We start from the raw sequence: 18824 nt of genomic DNA on the forward strand, positions 1-18824 counted from the left end.
TTTGTGTATTGCTACTTAATTTTTAGCGCACATGACAAAATTATTTAGATAGACATTTATCTCTTTAAAAAAAAAAAAACACAAACACCTTGATCTAATAAAGTTTTATTTTCTTAGAAATGGCCAGTTTCCTGTTTGCTTCTTTTGTCTTTCTAAGAAAGTATAGCCCCTTTTTGAATTCCAACTAGCATCTACATAATGGTTATTGAATACTTCACAATATATTAAGTCTAGATGTTATGGTACATGCATACGATTCAGGCTGCATGAGGAGCCACAGTCACCACAATACACAGGGGGGAGGGGAGGGTGGGGGAAGGGGGAAGGCCATGCAGAGAAACTCATCAGTCCCAGCTAAAAAAAAAAAAAAAAAAAAACCCCGCCCCACACGACACTGACTGCATCAACGTAGAAACATGTAAACACACGCACACACACAAACTTGTACTGTACAGGACACACACACACACACACACCTTTATACAACCGTGAAGAGGCTCCACATGCGTGAATGACCGAGGAGGGTTTTTGTAGTGTTTAAAATCAGATTCTCTTTCATAGAAAGAAGTTCACCACTGAGACGTCTGAGTTTCTGCAGCCTTCCAATAGGGGGGAGGAGGAGGAGGAATAGGGAGGGGAGTTAGGGGGGGACGCTAACCGAAGAAAAATAATAATTATAATAATAATATATAATAAAATAAAACACATTCAAATACAGTCAGCTTTTTTTTGCTTAAAAATACAAAACTACATGATAAAGCATTGAAATAAAATCAATAATCAGAACTTTTTTTTCCATTAAAAAAAAAAAAAAAAAAAAGCTCAAGTGCTCCATCACACACACACTTTCCATTTGTCCTTTACACAAAAAAATAAAACCCACACACTTTTTTTTACAGCAACATGTGTCCATTTGTTGCCGGGTAACGACAGCCGGTGCAGCCACAGGAAGTGAGGAAGCAGGAAGTGTTTGACGGCAGTTCTTGAGGGAAAAAAACAAAAGAAGAAGAAAAAGCAGCAGCATTGTCGACATCCTGCCTTCTGCCTCTCGTTTGTTTTCTGATCTCCTGCGTCTCCCAGACTGCAAAAAAAAATAGCTCCTGCAGAGTCTTGTATCCATTTAGAGGTTCCACTGCTCCCTCGAGTGGAATCTGCCTCCACTGCAGCTCCTCCGTCCCACTGAGAGCGCCGCTTAACAGAGTCTCTCCGGGGGTTTCCCTCCTCGTGGCTGCAGGCCGATGTTGTGTGTGTGTGTGTATATATAAGCGCGCGCGTGTGTGTTTTCGTATGTGTGTGTGTAACTGTGTGCCGACAACGTGATGCGTTCGGTTGCTCGGGATCAGTTATGTTGCAGCGTGTTGGACTCGATTGGTGGCGCCGAGTCGTACAGAGTGTCCGTGTCATGCGTGGGTTCCCCGGCCAACGTGCACGGGTTGGACAATGTCCCCGCTCCGCAGTCACAAAAAAACCTGGAATGATTTATAAAAAAAATTAAACACATTAAGATTTATCATCAGTTTTTTTTTAGGTTTAAACAGTTTTCAGATATGTAAACTGTTGCATCATGTCAACATGGACCTAGACCAGGGTTTTAACACATTTTTGCTACATTACTCCCAATTCTGCCACTTTTCCATCAAATTTTAATGCATTTTTCTGCAATTTTTTTCCACTTTCAAGACATTTCCACCACTTTTTACCCTTTTTCTGCAACTACACCAAACCATATTTTAACATATTTTCACCCCCTTTTCTTGCCACATTTTTGCTACTTTTAATGCATTTTTGCTATATTACTAATTCCTGCCACTTCTCCATTAAATTTCAATGCATTTTCACCACTTTTTCCACCTAATGTCGCATATGTTGACCCATTATGGTCACTTAACAAATTTTCACTATATTTCTCACTTATTTTTCCAATTTAACCACATTCACAATTTGTCATGCCCATAACTTACCAGTTTAAACTAATTACTCCAATATTGACACTTTGAACCCTTTTTACCACTTCTCTTTGTTTTGTGTCATTTCTGTGGGTTTTAAAATCCCATTCACCGCCTTTTTCACCAGTTTTTGGTCACTTTTAAGGATTTACATCTTTAAGATGACCAAATACTATGACACAAATAATAGTAAACTTCCTGGATAACAATGGATATTATTCAGATAAATTAATAAATGTGGTTATCACAGATTTATTGAACAATGGACCATCATTTGCTGACTTTATGGATGGGCCCCAAAAAGCTCTGGGGTCCAAAAAAAAAAAAAAAAAAAAAGATTTTTCAGAAGAATCCATTTAAATATGACGTCACAACAAAGAAAAAGGTTGGGAACTGTTGACCTAGACTAAAATGTTCCCTCACCGTATAATCTCTGTAAGAATGAAGGCAGCTGAAAAACACATTTTTAAACGATAAGAAAGTCAACTGTACCGATCGTGCCGTATAAACTCTACATCGTGTCCTTGGTGGCATTTTTTAATGCAGTTGACACAGATGGCGTTCCTATCTGTCGTATTACAGGTGTGACATCTGCAGGGGAGAGAAAACACAATCACATTACATTACAGGTCATCCAGTAAAAGGGAAGTGAAAGAAAGATTAAAGGTGTCAGCTGAAGGGCATCGTAACAAAAAACCTTTGCAAAGGAACCATTGGCTGTCTTTTATTAACCAACTTGTCCTCCATATCTGGGTTCACATTAACCATCTAATCAGGTAAGCATTTGTTCAAATGTATTGAAGTTAATTAATTACATTTAAAAAAAGGTGTTTCATTCAATTTAGAAGGAAAAAAAAGTATGTTTGTTGTTGCTAAAAGCGAACAGATAAAGTTAATCGTGAAATGTTTTTGCACAAACTTCACTGAACAGTCAGTGATCACCTACATTATAATGACAACTAACCAGGGGTGTTAAAATAAACTCAACCAATGATTCCATTCAAATCCTGATTTAAAAACACAAAACTCAAAAATCAAAGATTGGGATGTAATGATGCACTGACTATTATTTCATTTAAATTGAAAAGAATTTTTTAAACTACCAGTAACTTTTTCCTATTATAACCTTCTTACAAAGTGTTTGAATTCATAAACTAAAATAAACTGCACATTTCTTCATTTAACACCATGCAAAGTTATTTTTTAAAATAAACATATAATAAATGTTTTCAAATCATTAATGCAGTAGAAAAAATAGAAGTGACTTACTTTTTAATGCAGCTTATGTTTCTGGTTTAGAACTAAAACAGTCACAGCGCCCCCTATTGTTTAAGCAGAGTATGAAAGCACATACTGCGCTGTATCCATTTTAATCCCCTCTTTCTGCATCGATTTTTAGCTGATTTAGTACATATCCTCACATCCCTACAAACTACAATCAATCAAAAGCCTTTCCACCTGAAACACATGAATGTATCTAAACCTGACCTTGTAAAAGGAGGATTAAACACAGAGCTACTGTATGATGAATGTGCTGCTGGTTACCTGTAGAAGTCGTGCATGGGGTAACTAGTGTAGCTGGAGATCTTGTAGAGACACTGTCCTCTGCTCACAGCCTTCTCGATGGCGTCCTGGTTATTCTGGATCTTATTGTCTGACGGCACAAACACATCATCACAGACTGAAATAATCCTAAAACAAAAGCACAGTCTTACCTTTCATGGTGACGTTGACCCCCGAGGCCAGAAACAAACCCCCAAAGCGATTGTTGAAGATCTGGTTCCCTTCTAGCGTCGCAGTGGCATGGTTGGTAATCTCGATACCTTCAGAGGGGAGATGCGGAAGAATGATGTCAGTCAGGGTTGGGGTCAATTATGTCTTTATTATTCATGTTCGATTACAGCAACTTGCATTCTTTCTAATTCCAATTATTATTTTCCCCCTGAACATAAATTACAATAATGTTCTCAATTACTAAAGTTCTAATTTAATTAATCAAAATTACTGAGCCTTTAATAAATAGGCAAAAAAAACTGTGACCGTCCAATATCAGCCAGACAACAAATATCAGATTTTCTCGGACTGCATCTAAAATCTCAGATATATATTTATTAAATTGTAGAAAACTGTAGATATTATGTTGAAAGGTAAAATGTATGTAACCAATTGGTTAATAATAAACGGGTCAGTTTTTCTCATACCTACTGTTGTTGACTAATGTTCTCCGGTTGAGTAACATCACTTGATCAAGCCTTTTCTAACATTCCACACTACAAAACAAGTAATAAAAGTATGTTTGATTTGTGCTGTTATCGTATCGAAGTGAATAAGTTGTATGGGGACATCCCTAAAAAAATATCTCTCATCTCTTGGTTTCCTTGTTAGAGTTCCTAATCAATGAAAATATTGGTTTTATTATTTTTGGTCTGAGCATTTTTCCTGTCAGTATACCCCTAGATGTATTTATTTTTAAAATGGTAAAATGATCCTCAAGAGAACTGACAGGCAGTGGAAAAAGTTGATATGAAACACACTTTAATAATTGCTAACTACGTATGAACAGTAACATGGATCCACAGGTTTGCATTTATTTAAATTGTAAATGACATTTTTGAATAGAATTTCCATGGCAATAACAATTACTGTACAAAGTCAATTATCTAAACTCAATTACAATTACAACAGCAACAGATGATTATGTCATAATTGTAATTAATTATCAATTACGTGATTAGAATTATAATTGACCCCAACCCTGAATGTCATCATCAAGTTGTTTCCTAACGAACTCACCTGCTGCGAAACCATCAAAAATGCGGTTCTTGCGTAGTATGGGATGGCTGTTGGTGCTGATCAACACTCCGGCCTGAGCGTTTCTGAAGATGTCGTTCTCCTCCAGAAGACCTGAGGGCGTCCCACAGTGAGCTACTCATACACAAACACTCCACCCATCGCCATCTAAATACCTCTGCCTCCGTTAAAGATGCAGATGCCTCCGTCTCTGCCGTCGTGGATCTTATTTCTTCTCAGCGTGGGGTTGCTGTCCGTTTTGATCCAAACTCCAGCCATGGCGTTGTCGAAGATCTCGTTGTCCTCGATGAAGCCGAGACCTGCAGGGTTGGAGTCAATTATAATCGCGTAATTCATGTTTAATCACAATTATGACATAATTATAACTTTAATTGTAATTTTAAAACATCTATTGTAATCATAATTTAGTTGTAATTGAGTTCAGATAATTGACTTTATAACTGTAATTGGCATTGAAATTCCATATAAACTGTCATTTAAAGTAAAGTAAGTGAGTGTACAAATATCAAAAAATGTGAAAGAAAATATAAAGAACATATCTTTACATTGTGTGACAATTTTGAAAGTGTGTAATAAGTTTTTTTTTTGTATATTTGATCAAAATCATATAAAGATATGACAATTTATTAACAGCAGCAATGGCTGGAAAATAGGATGCTTAAAAATTGATTAGTTGTTACTGTAAAAAAGGGGGTGGGGCTAATAAGTTTAAAATTCCACCCACTTCCTTTCGAACACAAAATATATGCGTGTGCAGTAATATATGTAATTATTCTGTATTAAATCTTTTGATTATTGTTTCTTGTATTATTGCATTTGTTCAAAATAACATTTTTCATATCATTTACAATTCAAACACAAACCCGGGGAACCGTGTTACAGTTTTACAGCTTACATTATGTAGTTAATTATTAAAACATGTTTCATATCAAGTTTTCCTACTCCCCGTCAGTTCTCTTGAGCATAATTTTACCATAAATAAATTAAATAAAATCCAAGAGGTATACTGACACAAAAAAGGCTCAGACACCCACACCACAAATTATTAATACCAATATTTATACGGATAAAGAAGCTTAACAAGGTAACTAAGAAATTAAAGAAAAATTGGATAAAGGTTAATATAATGTAGTGTATTTTTCAGCTAATTTAAGACATTTTATGGGATAATTTATTACAGGCTCAGTAATTCTGATTTTAAGTTTTGTAATTCAAAACAATTATAATTGACTTTAAAGGGAAAAATAGTAATCGTAAATGTAATTGGAACTAATGTTGGTCGCCATAATTGTAATTTAGTTGTAATTGAACATGGATCTTTTGAAGACATAATTGTAATTGAACCCATCCCTGCTCTGCGCAGACAGTAGTTCATCATACACACCTGAGTTGTAGACTAGGATCCCCCCGTTCTGGCCTCCCCAAATCTTGTTGCGCCGGATCTTTGGGTTGCTCCCCGTCCTGTTAAGATTCAACATGCGGTACATGTTTTAAAAACTAAGTTCTGAAAAAAAAGCTAATGCTAAAGTACCCAAATGTTACCTTATTTGGACACCGGAGTACATGTGATTGTAGATGTCGTTGTCTTCTAACACTCCATGACCGTTGTCATAGAAATATACTCCTACCTGAAAGGCAGAGGGAGGAAAAACACAAATTTAGGTTTTAAAATGCTACTGTTAAGAAATGTATGAACATTTTCAGTTGTACAGGATAGTTTGGATCTGCAACCCAACTTTGTCACTTTCTTTACCAGAATAAAAGAAAATAGATGATTAAAAAAAGATTGGAGAGATAGAAATGTGCAACCATAATAAAATGAATAGTCACTGACGCAGCACTAAAGGCGTCAACATTATTATATTTAATATTTAGAGAAAACATATATATATATATATAATATAAATATTTCATATATTTTTCGTCTTTTTGAATGACATGTTATGGTATTCTTTGATCTCCTGACATGTTTCGACTGTCAACAGCCAGTCTTCCTCAGAGGCATCTGTTGGTCGCCTTGATGTGTCCTTATGAACTTTTTCTGGGAGTGGCCACCTTGATAGTTCCGTCAGGATGGCCACGCCCCCTTTCACCAAATGGTCTCTGGAGAAGAAAGTCCCAGGTGTGGAAGAGTAAAAATGTTAACTTAGCCCAGAAAGAAAACAAAGACACATCAAAGCGATCAGCAGATGCCTTCGAGGAAGACTGGCAGTTGATAGTCGAAACATGTCAGGAGATAAAAGTAAATTTCCTGAAAAAAGTAAGTAATAAAAGAAAACCTTAACATATTGGTTGAAGCATGTTTGAATTTTACTCATTAATTTCTCTTTGAACCCAAAAGTTCTGCACCTGTTTCCCACTGTGGATGCGGTTCTTGCGGAGAACCGGCGTGCTCCCCGTGGTCACCCACACGCCTGCGAGTGTGTTGCTGTAAACTTCGTTCTCTTCGATCACTCCCTGACCTTTCTCGTGCTACAAAAAAAAAAAAAAAAAAAAAAATGGAACAAGTAGAGAAAAAAATAATTTAACAAGAAGTTTGTGTGTTTTTTTTTTTTTAAAGAACTTAGTGGAAATAAGTGATACTTTACAGGACAAATCTGGCTGCTTTCTCACCACATAGATGCCTCCGTGTTGTCCGTCGTGAATCTTGTTGTGCCGTACTATGGGGCAGCTGTTGGTTCGAATCTGGATTCCAGCCAAAGCGTTGCCATAGATGTCGTTGCTTTCTATCAAACCTCGTCCGTCTCCAAATATGTACACTCCACCTTGGTTACCGTTGAATATTGCGTTTGCCCTGAATTCACAGAAAACAAACGTATTGAAACAAACTAAGTCTGAGTCGTCGCACAAAGTGTGACGTGTGTGTGTGCGTCTGTACCGTATTGTCGGGTCACTGTTGGATGTGATCCACACCCCAGCAAAGTTATTGGCGTAAATCTTGTTCTCTATAAACTGGCCACGCCCCTTCTCGTGAACGTAGATGCCGCCCGTTTGGCCGTGGTGAATCTCGCAGCGCACCACTGTGGGGTTGGCGTACGCCTTCACCTCGAAGCCTGCTATACGATTTCTATGGATATTACAATTCTCAAAGTAACCCTGAAACAAAAAGAGAAAAAAGGCTCCAGAGTTCATCCTGTGTGATTTGCTGTCGTTAAAACAAAAAAAATTATGCCAATTACCATTCCATGGTCAAACGTGAACACGCCCACATCTCTTCCATGGTGGATGTGGTTACGTCTAATGATGGGGTTACCATGGTTTTTCACCCAAATTCCCGCTAATGCATTGTTGCTAATTTCGTTATCTTCATAAATGCCCTGTAAGACAAAAGAAGAAAAACTTTGTAAGTGAAAAAAAACTCAACTAAAAAACCCACTTTGTTGACACGTTTTCTTCTTGTTTTACCTGTGCATGATCTGTAATGTACAGACCAACGTTCTCACAGTCGCTGATGTTGCAGTGCTTGATGGTGGGGCATGCTCCTTGTCCACTGACACACACAGCTGAACCAACTGAACACAAGACAAACCAACAAAAGGTTACAGCCAATCAGCACAAAACAATCACCACCTTTAAATTCAGTTTATGAGTTTATGTGCACATTTTTACGCTGATAAAATATACTGTAAGCCAGTGGTTCTCAACCTTTTTCTCGTCGTGACCCCATTTTTGTATTACAAATTTCCAGAGACTTTTTTTCTCTAAATTTCTTTTAAATTCTCAATTTATTTAAACTAGATTTATATTTGAAAAAAGTGAAAGTATGGAATACAGTTTTTTGAGATTATGTGAGGTGTTTTATTTTTTAAAAAGAATAATTATTTAAGCTATTTGAGCTTGCTGCCTCTTCCTGCACGGCATATCTATTTCTATGATATTATGTATTGTTTTTATAATTGTGAAAAATAGATAAATACAATAAATCAATAAATGAAGTTTAAAAAAAAAAAAAAAAAAACTGTTATTTTACCTTATTATTACTAGACATTTCAGGTGACCCCAAGGTTGAAAAATACTCCTGTAAGCCTAAAATCATTTATAAACTGTTAATGCAACGTTGGCATGTTTAAATATAATATTCAACTGACATGTATTTACTTCTTACTCAGATTACTTCTGATGGCCCCATTATCATTTCTCACTTTTTCAACTCAAACTTAACCCCTTACCTCCACGTTAGCAGCTGATTAGATTAAATAAATCCTGATTAATTTAAGCCTTCAGCAAACTTTTCATTTAGTTTTTTATTTGACAAAAACATTATGACTTTTAGACAGCGTGAACAAAGAAAGATAACAAATTGATGAAAAAATCCTTCCCGGCAACACTCACAGCATTTAAAACACAACATGCACCTTTGTCTTTCGCTCTAAAATTCAATTAACAAATTAGTCTCACACATGAGCACATCAAATTAGCACAACTTGCGTAGTGCTAACTCAATAACTTCAGATGTTCAACAGGCCTGTGCTTGTGAAGGAGCATGTGTTACCTGTGCATGTGGAGCGGATGATGCAATGGTCGATGTTGGGACTGCAGTTGACTGTGATCTCGAGGCAGTGGTGGGCGTTGTGGTGCTGCGCCGACTTATCGTCAGGATTAAACTGGGAAGAGAAGGCAAATGAATTTAATTTCTACTGCCAAACGTATAACACTAGATTTGAAACTGTAGAAAACAAGATTTGGACTGGTTTTATCAGCAATGCAGCATAGCATGCCCTTTAATGTTATTACTATGCAATGAGTCCATTAGGAAATGTAATAAACCTAAATGAAAACTTGTTCTATCTATCAGTAAATGTCCAATAATCAAGTGACATTATAATAACAAACAATTGCTAAATTTATGGAGATGGCTTAAGAGGCTTTTTAGAATAATGAAAGTCAAGTTGAAAAATAGTTTCAATCGATTGCAAGAAGACAACTTCCAACAAAACAGTTTAGTGTTCAACTAATGTCCTGACCAAGTCAATTTGCTCATTAAATGCGACTGAAGGGAAAATATCAACTCCACTGAGAAAAAGCATTACAGCAATAAATAAATAAATAAAAATAATTCCTAAAGCCTTGATTGCACTTTTTAATTTTCTTTTCTTTTTTACATGAAAAGTTCAATGGCATTTCACACATTAACAGTCACGTTTACACACATGAGAAAAGAACCACCGTAAAATAAGATGTCTCTGACATGACTTACTTAAAACTCTCTTCTCTCAGTATACCCCTTTCCCTGGTTTTTAAATTTTCGAGTCTTTTACTTTAATAACTACTATTGTATTTATGTACAGTATGTAATATACAAATAGACACAGAGACATTTGGCAACAAATCCTTTACCAATTTATATCCAAAATAATAATTTTCTTTTGAAATTTCCAAACCTACAAAACCATTTTAAACATCCAGTCCATTTGGTTTTAGAGATCTTTGAGCAACAGTGAAACCAACTCATTCTTGTATGTGAGCCTTGCAGGAAAATACAGTAAAAGACAAGAGAAAAATACAGAAAATACTCCAAAAACACACAAAACTACTCCAAAAATGAGCAAAACGACAACAGTAATACATAAAATTACAGGAAATGACAGCAAAAGTAGAAAGAAAAACATGAAAAATGACTCTGCAAACCCACAGTACTAACAAACAAGCAAAAATAACAGCATAAATACACAAAAATGATTAAAAAAAAAAAACACAAAATGACAACATAAATATACAATATGACTCCAAAAAAACATGTTTTTCAGGAAAAATGCACACAAAAGGACAACATAAATGCATAAGACAACAAACACAGAATGACAGAAAAACACACAACAGTACTATAAAAACTCTTTGTTCTTTCCTGTATTAGTGCTCAGATCGCTCATTATTCTAAATGCTGACATGAATGTTGATCATGTGACCCGCGGATCAAACAAACATGTTTTTGTGGCCTTGCTGTGATAAAAGTTGCCTACACCTGCTTTATATGTAGATACTAAAACCTTGTCACTATAGTAATAACATTCTCCTAACTATAAATGTGTGGTTTTTGACACAAAGAATGGTGTTATTTTGTTTTGCTTTTCCACGTCTCACCTTGATAGTCATGTATCCCACATATAAATCCTCCGAGCCCTCCATGAAAACAAACGTTGAATCTCGGGTATTCTCTATCACCACCTTGTCAGCAACTTTACCGGGAGCTGAGGGAGAAAAAAAACCAGTGACTGTGCGTTAAACACTTTTATAATTGTGATCACAGCCTTTCTGAGAGGAAACAAGCTGCTGACCTGCTCCGATCATGGTGATGGGGGATTCTATGTAAATCCACTCGTCTGTGTAGATGCCGGAGTGAACAAAAATAAGACCATCGAAATGAGCTTCCTGTACGCCACCCAGTGCATCCTCGATGGTGTCGTAATACTGATGGAGACAGAAACAAACGGCAAAATACTTAGAAGCTGAAAACTATTTTAATACTAATACACAAAAAATAATGTCTCCTTACCAGCATATTCTCTCTGCCTTTGTATCTCCCAGGGTTACTGTAAAAATGCTCAGCGAAGCCTGGCTTTACATGTGCACCTTTGTACTGGAACACAGAATACACCATGGTCACTATATGTTGTTGCCATATATAGATGATGTGACAGAAAATGTCAACAAAAAACTTCAGCAGAGCCAAAAATATTAACATTACATAATTTTGATTCAGTACACAATCCAAGATCATCATGGTGATGATCACATTATTAAGCATTACCATCTTTCCAAAACAATAACAACTCCTCAATGGCATCTAATGGGTAACAATAGGAATCAGTAACCATTTTAATCAATCTGCTACAAACTAACAAATGCATATTTAAAAACGTTAGCAAAAAAACTAACAGCAACATGCTATTATACGTGACACAAAACAAAAACAGGCGGTTCAGTTTAAAGCTCTGTGGTAAACTCAACTGCAGAACATTGTAGGAAACAGACAAAACAAATATTTAGTTTGAAGTGTTTTCACATTTATTGTACGTCATCACTTATGGAATCATATTTACACTATCTAAACAAAATACAAAATATCTACGCTTCAGATTAGATCTAACTGCCTGAAACAAAGACTTTAAACTCTTACTGCTCGCTAACTGTTCAGAAATCACTGTCATGTCAGTACTGAACTAATTATGCTCTTATTTTTTTTTTACTATTCAAAATTTAAAATGACACAAATAAGCACAAAAACAAATGTGCACTAAAAAATAGGTTAAATGCAGGATTCCCTCCCCAAAAAAAAAGTTAGCTGCCACTATTTTGTCTAGAGAAAAATCTTTTCTTCATAAGAAAAACCACTTAACCACAGCGTTTTTCAACCTTGGGGTCGTGACCCCATGTGGGGTCGCCTGAAAAAAAAAAACACTTTACGGACTAAAATTATACTTAACATTGTGTAAAAAATATTATTTTGCAAATCAACACATCACACACAATACATATCAAACAACTGTTTTCTATACTTAAATTTTCTCAAATATAAATCCAGTATAAAAATATGTCACTTTGTGCACTAATCCTGGCAATTCTGTATTGGTAACACACTATAACAAATATGATCAAAAACTAGTTCTAGAGGAAGTAAAAAATGTCTCTGGGGTGGCCAGAAATTAATCACGAGAAGAGAATGAGACATAAATATCTACGCGGACACAGATGTACTGCTATGAACATGAAACGATCAGTGAGACTGACTTACCAACTGCTGGAAGCTCTCCTTCCACGGGTTTGGGTGTTCGTGTTCTTCGGGGATGACCTGGTAGAACCTGCCTGGCTCTGGGTGCATCATGGGACGCGTGTACTCAAACACCTCCATGTATAGCCGCTTCCTAGTAGAAAAAAAACAAACAAAAACAACTATAACCATTTCTGTTGAAGAGGCTGTGATATTTAAAAAAAAAAAAACGTAAATCTGTTGAGCTGACACTGACCATAGGATGGGATCGTTTGCCAGTTGGCTGAATCTCTTACACACACAAGCGGCCTGACAAAGATCCTGCTCCAGTAAGTAGGAGAAAATTTTCAAAACAACCTCATCGGGGAGCTTCTGTTGTAGATATTGCTCTGCTGGGGCTGCTAAAAATACACAAACAACAACATATATACACACACATATGGTACAAGATAAGTTAGGAATCCCTATACTTCAGGTATTATTATATAGTATGTAGACATGCATTTAAATGGATTTCCAAAAACAAGAAAACTAAGTCTGATTTGGCAGCAAAGAGGAGAATAAAGAAAGCAACATGCTCTGCTATGAAAAACCAAGCAATCTAACTGCCTGGCTGCAGAGGTTTAACACACACCTGGCAGGTCGAGGCTCTTACCGGACACTCGTGCCCGCTTGGCCCGATGGCCAAAGGCCTCTGTGGACGACGTGGAGGCTCCCTGTGGAAATACATAGTAGGAAAAAAAAACGTCATGGCAGAGTTAAAGTCAGAAGCATTAGTAACACTTTAAGTTTTATACATAAAGGCTGAAATTACGCTGTCACTGTTATGACATGACACCTATTAGCATGACTAAGGTGTCATGAAGGCTGTCATTAAGTGTTGTTTGTAACCCTAACCCCACTAGATCCCTCCACATAACCCAAAAAATGCCAACATAGCACCAAAGGTGTCATAATTTAGCAAACGACACCTAATGACAGCCTACATGACACCTTATTCCTGCTAATGACAGCGTAATCAGCCTTATGTATAAAACTTCAAGTAAAGCGTTACCGAAGCATTCAACTGCTGAGTCACATATAATTATAAACTTTGTATTATTTATTCTTGTAAATGACAATTTAAAATAAAATGGATTAATAAAGAAATGACAGCAAAACAGTTTACATGAATGAAAAGCAGGAGGAAGAAGTTTATCTTATCTAATCCTAGCCCTTTAATTTTTACTAGATTTCCTAACTTAAACATTAACAAAGTCTCCATTTATTAACATTTTGTAAACTATAATGTGAATAAAGAATTAATGCAATTAGGGCTGGGCAAAAAAGACTAAAATTAATCTATATATTAATTTATATCTCGATAGTTTTGCTCAAAATGACAATATACGATATAAAACTCAATATTTTTCACTTACTAAAGTCTTACCAGAAAGACAATTTTAGGTTAAATTTGCTGATGCAAAATAGGTACATTTATTAACAGAAGATTTGTGCGACTTTGGGCTTTTTCTCCTATAAGGGAAAGCACCTGTGAGTGAGTTCTACAGTGTGGCTTGTTTTGTGGTAGATCAGGGTTAGGATGCATTGAGCTTTTCATGCTGTTCTGAGAAGTAGCGTATGAGTAATTTGATTAAAAATAAAAAAAAGCTATAAAATAAAAACATAATAGGCAATATTGTAATTTTCTAAATCGCCAAAATAGAAATCACTATGTATCTTGGCTCTTGATATATTGCCCAGGCCTAAATACAATATAATGCTCACACTGAAACCATGCAATAATTGTTTTTTTTTACATTAACCATACCTCCTTTACAAATATATCATATTCCACAACTTTTTACTCTGAATGACAAGCGAGCACCTGTAAAGAGTGGCTGGATCTTACCTCCATTGGACCCTTGCTGGGACAGGCGGCGGTGGCAGTGGCGGAGGCAGCGGCGGTTCTCTTGGGGAGCAGGGTCTTTCGGCGAAGCTGATAGGGACTGTTCTGAGCTCCTGGACCAGATTCCTCAATAGCCATTTCTGCTGCGGCTGCTGCAGGAGCCTCCTCATCTGTTGGGAAGGAAAGTAGACACAGAACAAATGATAATACGGTTGTTTCAAAGGCTATTTGGAGTTTAAAGATTTTTTGTTTTAGAATAATGTACAGCCAACTGATCATAGGGAGACAGTCTTGGGCTGTGTTCAAAATGTCACACTCCATACTATACACTACAAACTCAATGAGTATATACTGTCTATTATAGACTATAAGTATGATTAGGATGATGACCATTCCCACTGAATGACTTTTAGCTTAAAGCCGGTCCCAGGACCATTTTACGTTCCGCTCGCAATACATCATGGGGCGGTTGAGTATGACTGTGTTCGAAATGGCATACTACGTGCTATGCACTACAAATATATACTGTTTACTACAACTATGGTTAGGATGATTACCGTTCCCACTGAAGTATACTTCCAAGTTTCCCAAGATGGATTTCGAAACTACAACAACAAAAACTTGAAGCACACTGAGGCTAAATGTCTCTGTTTATTCTCCACCTTTGAAAGTTCAGAAAACATTTTAAGCAAGAAAGTGATCAAGTAGAATATGAACATCCATAAAACTCACGTCTACACATTTCATGCCGACATTTCGGAGAAATTCAATTGTACTACTGACAAAACTTCCGGTTAACTTCAAAACAAGCGCCCTATTTGTATATATGCTCATATTTATAATCAACCTTTATATTCATTATTATTATACTGTCTCTGGTTTTTTTTTGTTTTTTTCACATCATCCACCAAATGAAATTCTTTGTAGTGTCCAAAAACTGATTCTGATTTACAAAAGTGTAAAAAAAAAAAAAAAAAAAACGAAAACAAGAAGAGATGCTCTTGTTTTGAAAAGTGGATGTTTGACTTTTAGCTTAAAGTTTAAAGGACAATTTTACATTCTGCTTGCAAAGCATCATGGGACGGTTGAGTATGACTAGTGTGCCTCCCGCACATACTTAAAGATGTCCCCATATAGTATACATCCGGGTATTTCTTGCATACGCAATCTTGGTGAATGCACTACATACTCATTTTGACATCATCAGACTTAGTATGAGTAGTACATTAAGTATGCAGTTTCCAAAACAGCCTTAGTAGTTAAATGAAAAATCCAAATAAAATCTCTTGCACACACTTTATATGATTCTATTTGACATGAATTTTAAACACAACAAAGACCAAGGAGATCATCCTAGACTTCAGGAGGCTGGTGGTTCACCCTCTGCACTGTAGCAGAGCACCAGAGGCTTCAGAGGGTGGTAAAAAAAAAGTGCAGACAACATCATGGGGTTGTCCCCACCCGTCCCATCCTGCCTTCCACCTGTTTGACCCAATGCCCTCTGGCAGGAGCTACAGATAAACCCAAACCAGGACTAAGAGACTCAGAAACAGCTTCTTCCCACAAACTCAACATACACTAAGAAAAAAACAAACAAAATATTACATTACACTTGGAGGGAGATTTTTTAATCATATTATTGTTGATTGAAAGTTTTTACTGCTGAATTTAATATTCTTATTGATTTTTAAACTGTTAAATGTTTTCTGTTGCACTTTTTTATTCATGTAATGCACATTGAATTGCCTCGTGTATGAAATGCGCTATCCAAATAAATTTGCCTTGGCTTCATTTATTAAGATTTTATTTATATTCTATTTATTCTATCTATTAAATTGTGTTGTATGACTGCGTACAATGACAATAAAAAGCTATCTATGTACGTTTACATGATGTGTTCGTTAACCGTAGCTGCAGCAGTAACATCTAAACCACTAAAAAGAGTGCCAATAACTTCTTTATCTTGAATGCCTCGAAACATGAAATAAACAATGACAACCTGTCTCTATCCTTCCCAATTAGAAAGGATGAATCCTCATCGGGATGTCCTGGGACGACCTTGAGGTAAACCAACAGAACATGATGGGAACTGGGGGTGGGGGGGGAGAGGGTGGGCGGGGGCATCCTAATCATCCTTTCACCTTTTCCTGGACTTCTTGTCCTAAAGCAAGCTATAGCTTTAATGTACAGCAACTAAAACATCTCTTGGAGCAGAGTACAGCAAATACATGTCTGCAATCATTAATAATGTGATGATCAGTGGGTATTTTGCAGAACTGGTGTAAGTAGTGTTTCACAAAGATCCTGCTTGCCCATTTAGGTCCATTGACAGACTGGCGTTGATAGCACAGTGGATGAATTACAGGGACAAATGAAGACACATTGATGTGTCTAAAGCCTGCAGAAAATGGTTCCACTTCTTTTATAGATTACTTGGCCAGGAGCTTGTACTTGTATTTATTAGAAAAGGGGGGCATTAGGCTCCCTTTTTCCATTTAGCAGTATGACAACTATGCAGGCTATCAGCCGGCTTGGTGCAGGCAGACAAAGGTTTGTGATTGATACTGACAGATGCAGCCTCTGCAGCACATGTTTCCCCAGCCGCTCTCATCCGGTGTGCAATTGTCTTTGATTGGTATCATGTGTGCTAATTCATGCTCTGTTCTTTGACAGTGCAATTAAAACAGGAACCGGCGATGGTGTCTATCAGATATGCAGCTAAAGGCTAAAGAACTGAAGTGCGTAGCTGGTAAATCCGCGGTGTAAACAACCCTTTGCTGGGGGCTGGAGGAACAAGAGAGAGAATAAAAGCTGCAAGTGGTGGTAAATCTGCAGCCATAAAAGCCCAAAATGGACTAGGTTGCGTCCCTTAGAATTTACGCCGTATCATCAATGGCAGCTGATCTGTGTGTGGCCTCACGGAGCAGGGGCAGCTAGCTCGTTGGTTGCTAATGTTTTTGTTAACGTTACACCCCAAAAATGGCAGCGCAAGTTAACACCCCGACCCACGGCAATGACAGCAGCAATGCATAAAAGAAGTAAGTAGCTGGAGAGACAAGACGCACTGTTTTTAGTTTAAAAGGAGCTCCGACTGCTGATCGTGTAGCCATATTACGCATTTAGCAGAAGACAACCCCCCACCTCTGCCTAGCCTGACAAGCTAAACTAGCAGGGTTAGCCTAGCCCCGATCACTCAAGCCAAACAAAGCGCGGCCTGGCCCGAGACACAGAAGCCTGGGGTTTTCCTGCGGAGCACCACCGGCTTCCGGAGCACCCACTGGCACGTCAAAGACAGGGTAAGGGTTGCGTTAAGACGGCTAACACCTAATTCAGACGTAATTTATAACTAGTAGCTGGTCTCAGCCCTCCTTACCTCTCTCCCCGTTGTTTCGTTCTGGCTGTACCGGGCGCGGCCTCGACACCCGCCTCGGTCTCCGGTTCGTGGCTCGGACGGAGTTCATCTGGGGAGCTGGTTGTTAGAAAAATAGCCTGCTATCCTCGACCACCCGCTGCTAAATTTAGCCCCGAAACCGAGCCGCCACCCGTACTGTCTGTCTTCCCAGATGCACCCGGACAGCAGCGGTAGGAAAGCCACTTGTGTTTTGGGGTGTGATTGCTGTGTTTTTCCTCCGTGCTGTGAGTGCCTTCCCCCCGTCTCAGTGATCGGTGCCAGCTCCGTCTCACTCCGAAGCAGGAGGAGCCATTAACCCACACGGGAAACAATCGCGAGAAAAAAAAAGAGCAGGGTTACATTTACCATTCACAGATAGTCTTTCACAAGCCCATCGTCGGGCAGCCAATCAACAGCTTTGTTACATTTGCTTTGACAAACCTTTCTGTTGGGGTTCGGGATCGGTCAAGCGGTGAATTGATCAAAGTATGAACACACCGACATGTCCCCTTAACACCTAAAGGTTGTACTGGGAACCCATTGCAAATGCATAGTTAAAAATAATTAACTCAGACTTGTTTCCCCAGCGTCTAGAATCCCACCTGCACGCTTTAAAACTATTTTTTTTTTTTTTTTTTTTTTTTTTTTTTAGTTCAGGGGCCAAATACGGACCAGTTTGTGGGCAACAGATTTTAGTTGGGGGAAAAAGCAAATTCATCATTAATGTACCCTAGTTTGCACTTCCACGTATAAATGATATAGTATGTGACGACATCAGTCCCTGCAGGATCTCACTTAAATTTCCCTGATTTGGGGGAAATTTCATGGAATCATTTTAATTAATTTATTTTTTTGCCAGATTTTGGAACATTTGAGAGCAAATGTTGTGGATTTGAATTAAATGTTTGTATTTGGAGGGGCTGAGATGACTACAACTGAATTAATTGGTAATTTAGAAAACGTTTTCATGTTTTACTTCATCAGTTTTCCTTTTTCCAGCGGGCTGAATTTGGTGCTCTAAGTGCCAGATTTGGCCCCCTGGCCATAAGTTTGAAGCATGTAATCTAAATGCATGAAAAA

At 37.5% G+C, this 18824-nt stretch overlaps 1 protein-coding gene across 4 annotated transcripts; it reads right to left on the reverse strand.

Annotated features, from left to right (window-relative positions):
• Window positions 1–802: 802 nt before the first annotated feature.
• fbxo11b (F-box protein 11b) lies at window positions 803–18072 on the reverse strand. 4 transcript variants are annotated; one of them, XM_028475367.1, is made up of 22 exons: window positions 17727–18072; window positions 14357–14523; window positions 13121–13181; window positions 12722–12863; window positions 12490–12619; window positions 11251–11334; window positions 11033–11165; window positions 10839–10945; window positions 9250–9361; window positions 8163–8269; window positions 7937–8074; window positions 7636–7853; window positions 7371–7551; window positions 7107–7229; window positions 6300–6385; window positions 6142–6218; window positions 4913–5056; window positions 4740–4850; window positions 3662–3769; window positions 3492–3600; window positions 2439–2537; window positions 803–1469 (listed from the first exon to the last, which is right to left on the reverse strand). In XM_028475367.1, the coding sequence occupies exons 1-22, from the start codon at window positions 17812–17814 to the stop codon at window positions 1340–1342; spliced, it is 2655 nt and encodes an 884-aa protein (XP_028331168.1). In that variant the 5' UTR covers window positions 17815–18072; the 3' UTR covers window positions 803–1339. The 4 variants fall into 4 exon arrangements, with proteins under 4 accessions (XP_028331168.1, XP_028331166.1, XP_028331165.1 ...); XM_028475365.1 differs by having other exon boundaries at window positions 12722–12866; XM_028475364.1 differs by having other exon boundaries at window positions 13100–13181.
• Window positions 18073–18824: the final 752 nt, after the last annotated feature.

This window comes from Gouania willdenowi, chromosome 19 (genome assembly GCF_900634775.1).
Source record: "Gouania willdenowi chromosome 19, fGouWil2.1, whole genome shotgun sequence".
NCBI lineage: Eukaryota > Metazoa > Chordata > Actinopteri > Blenniiformes > Gobiesocidae > Gouania > Gouania willdenowi.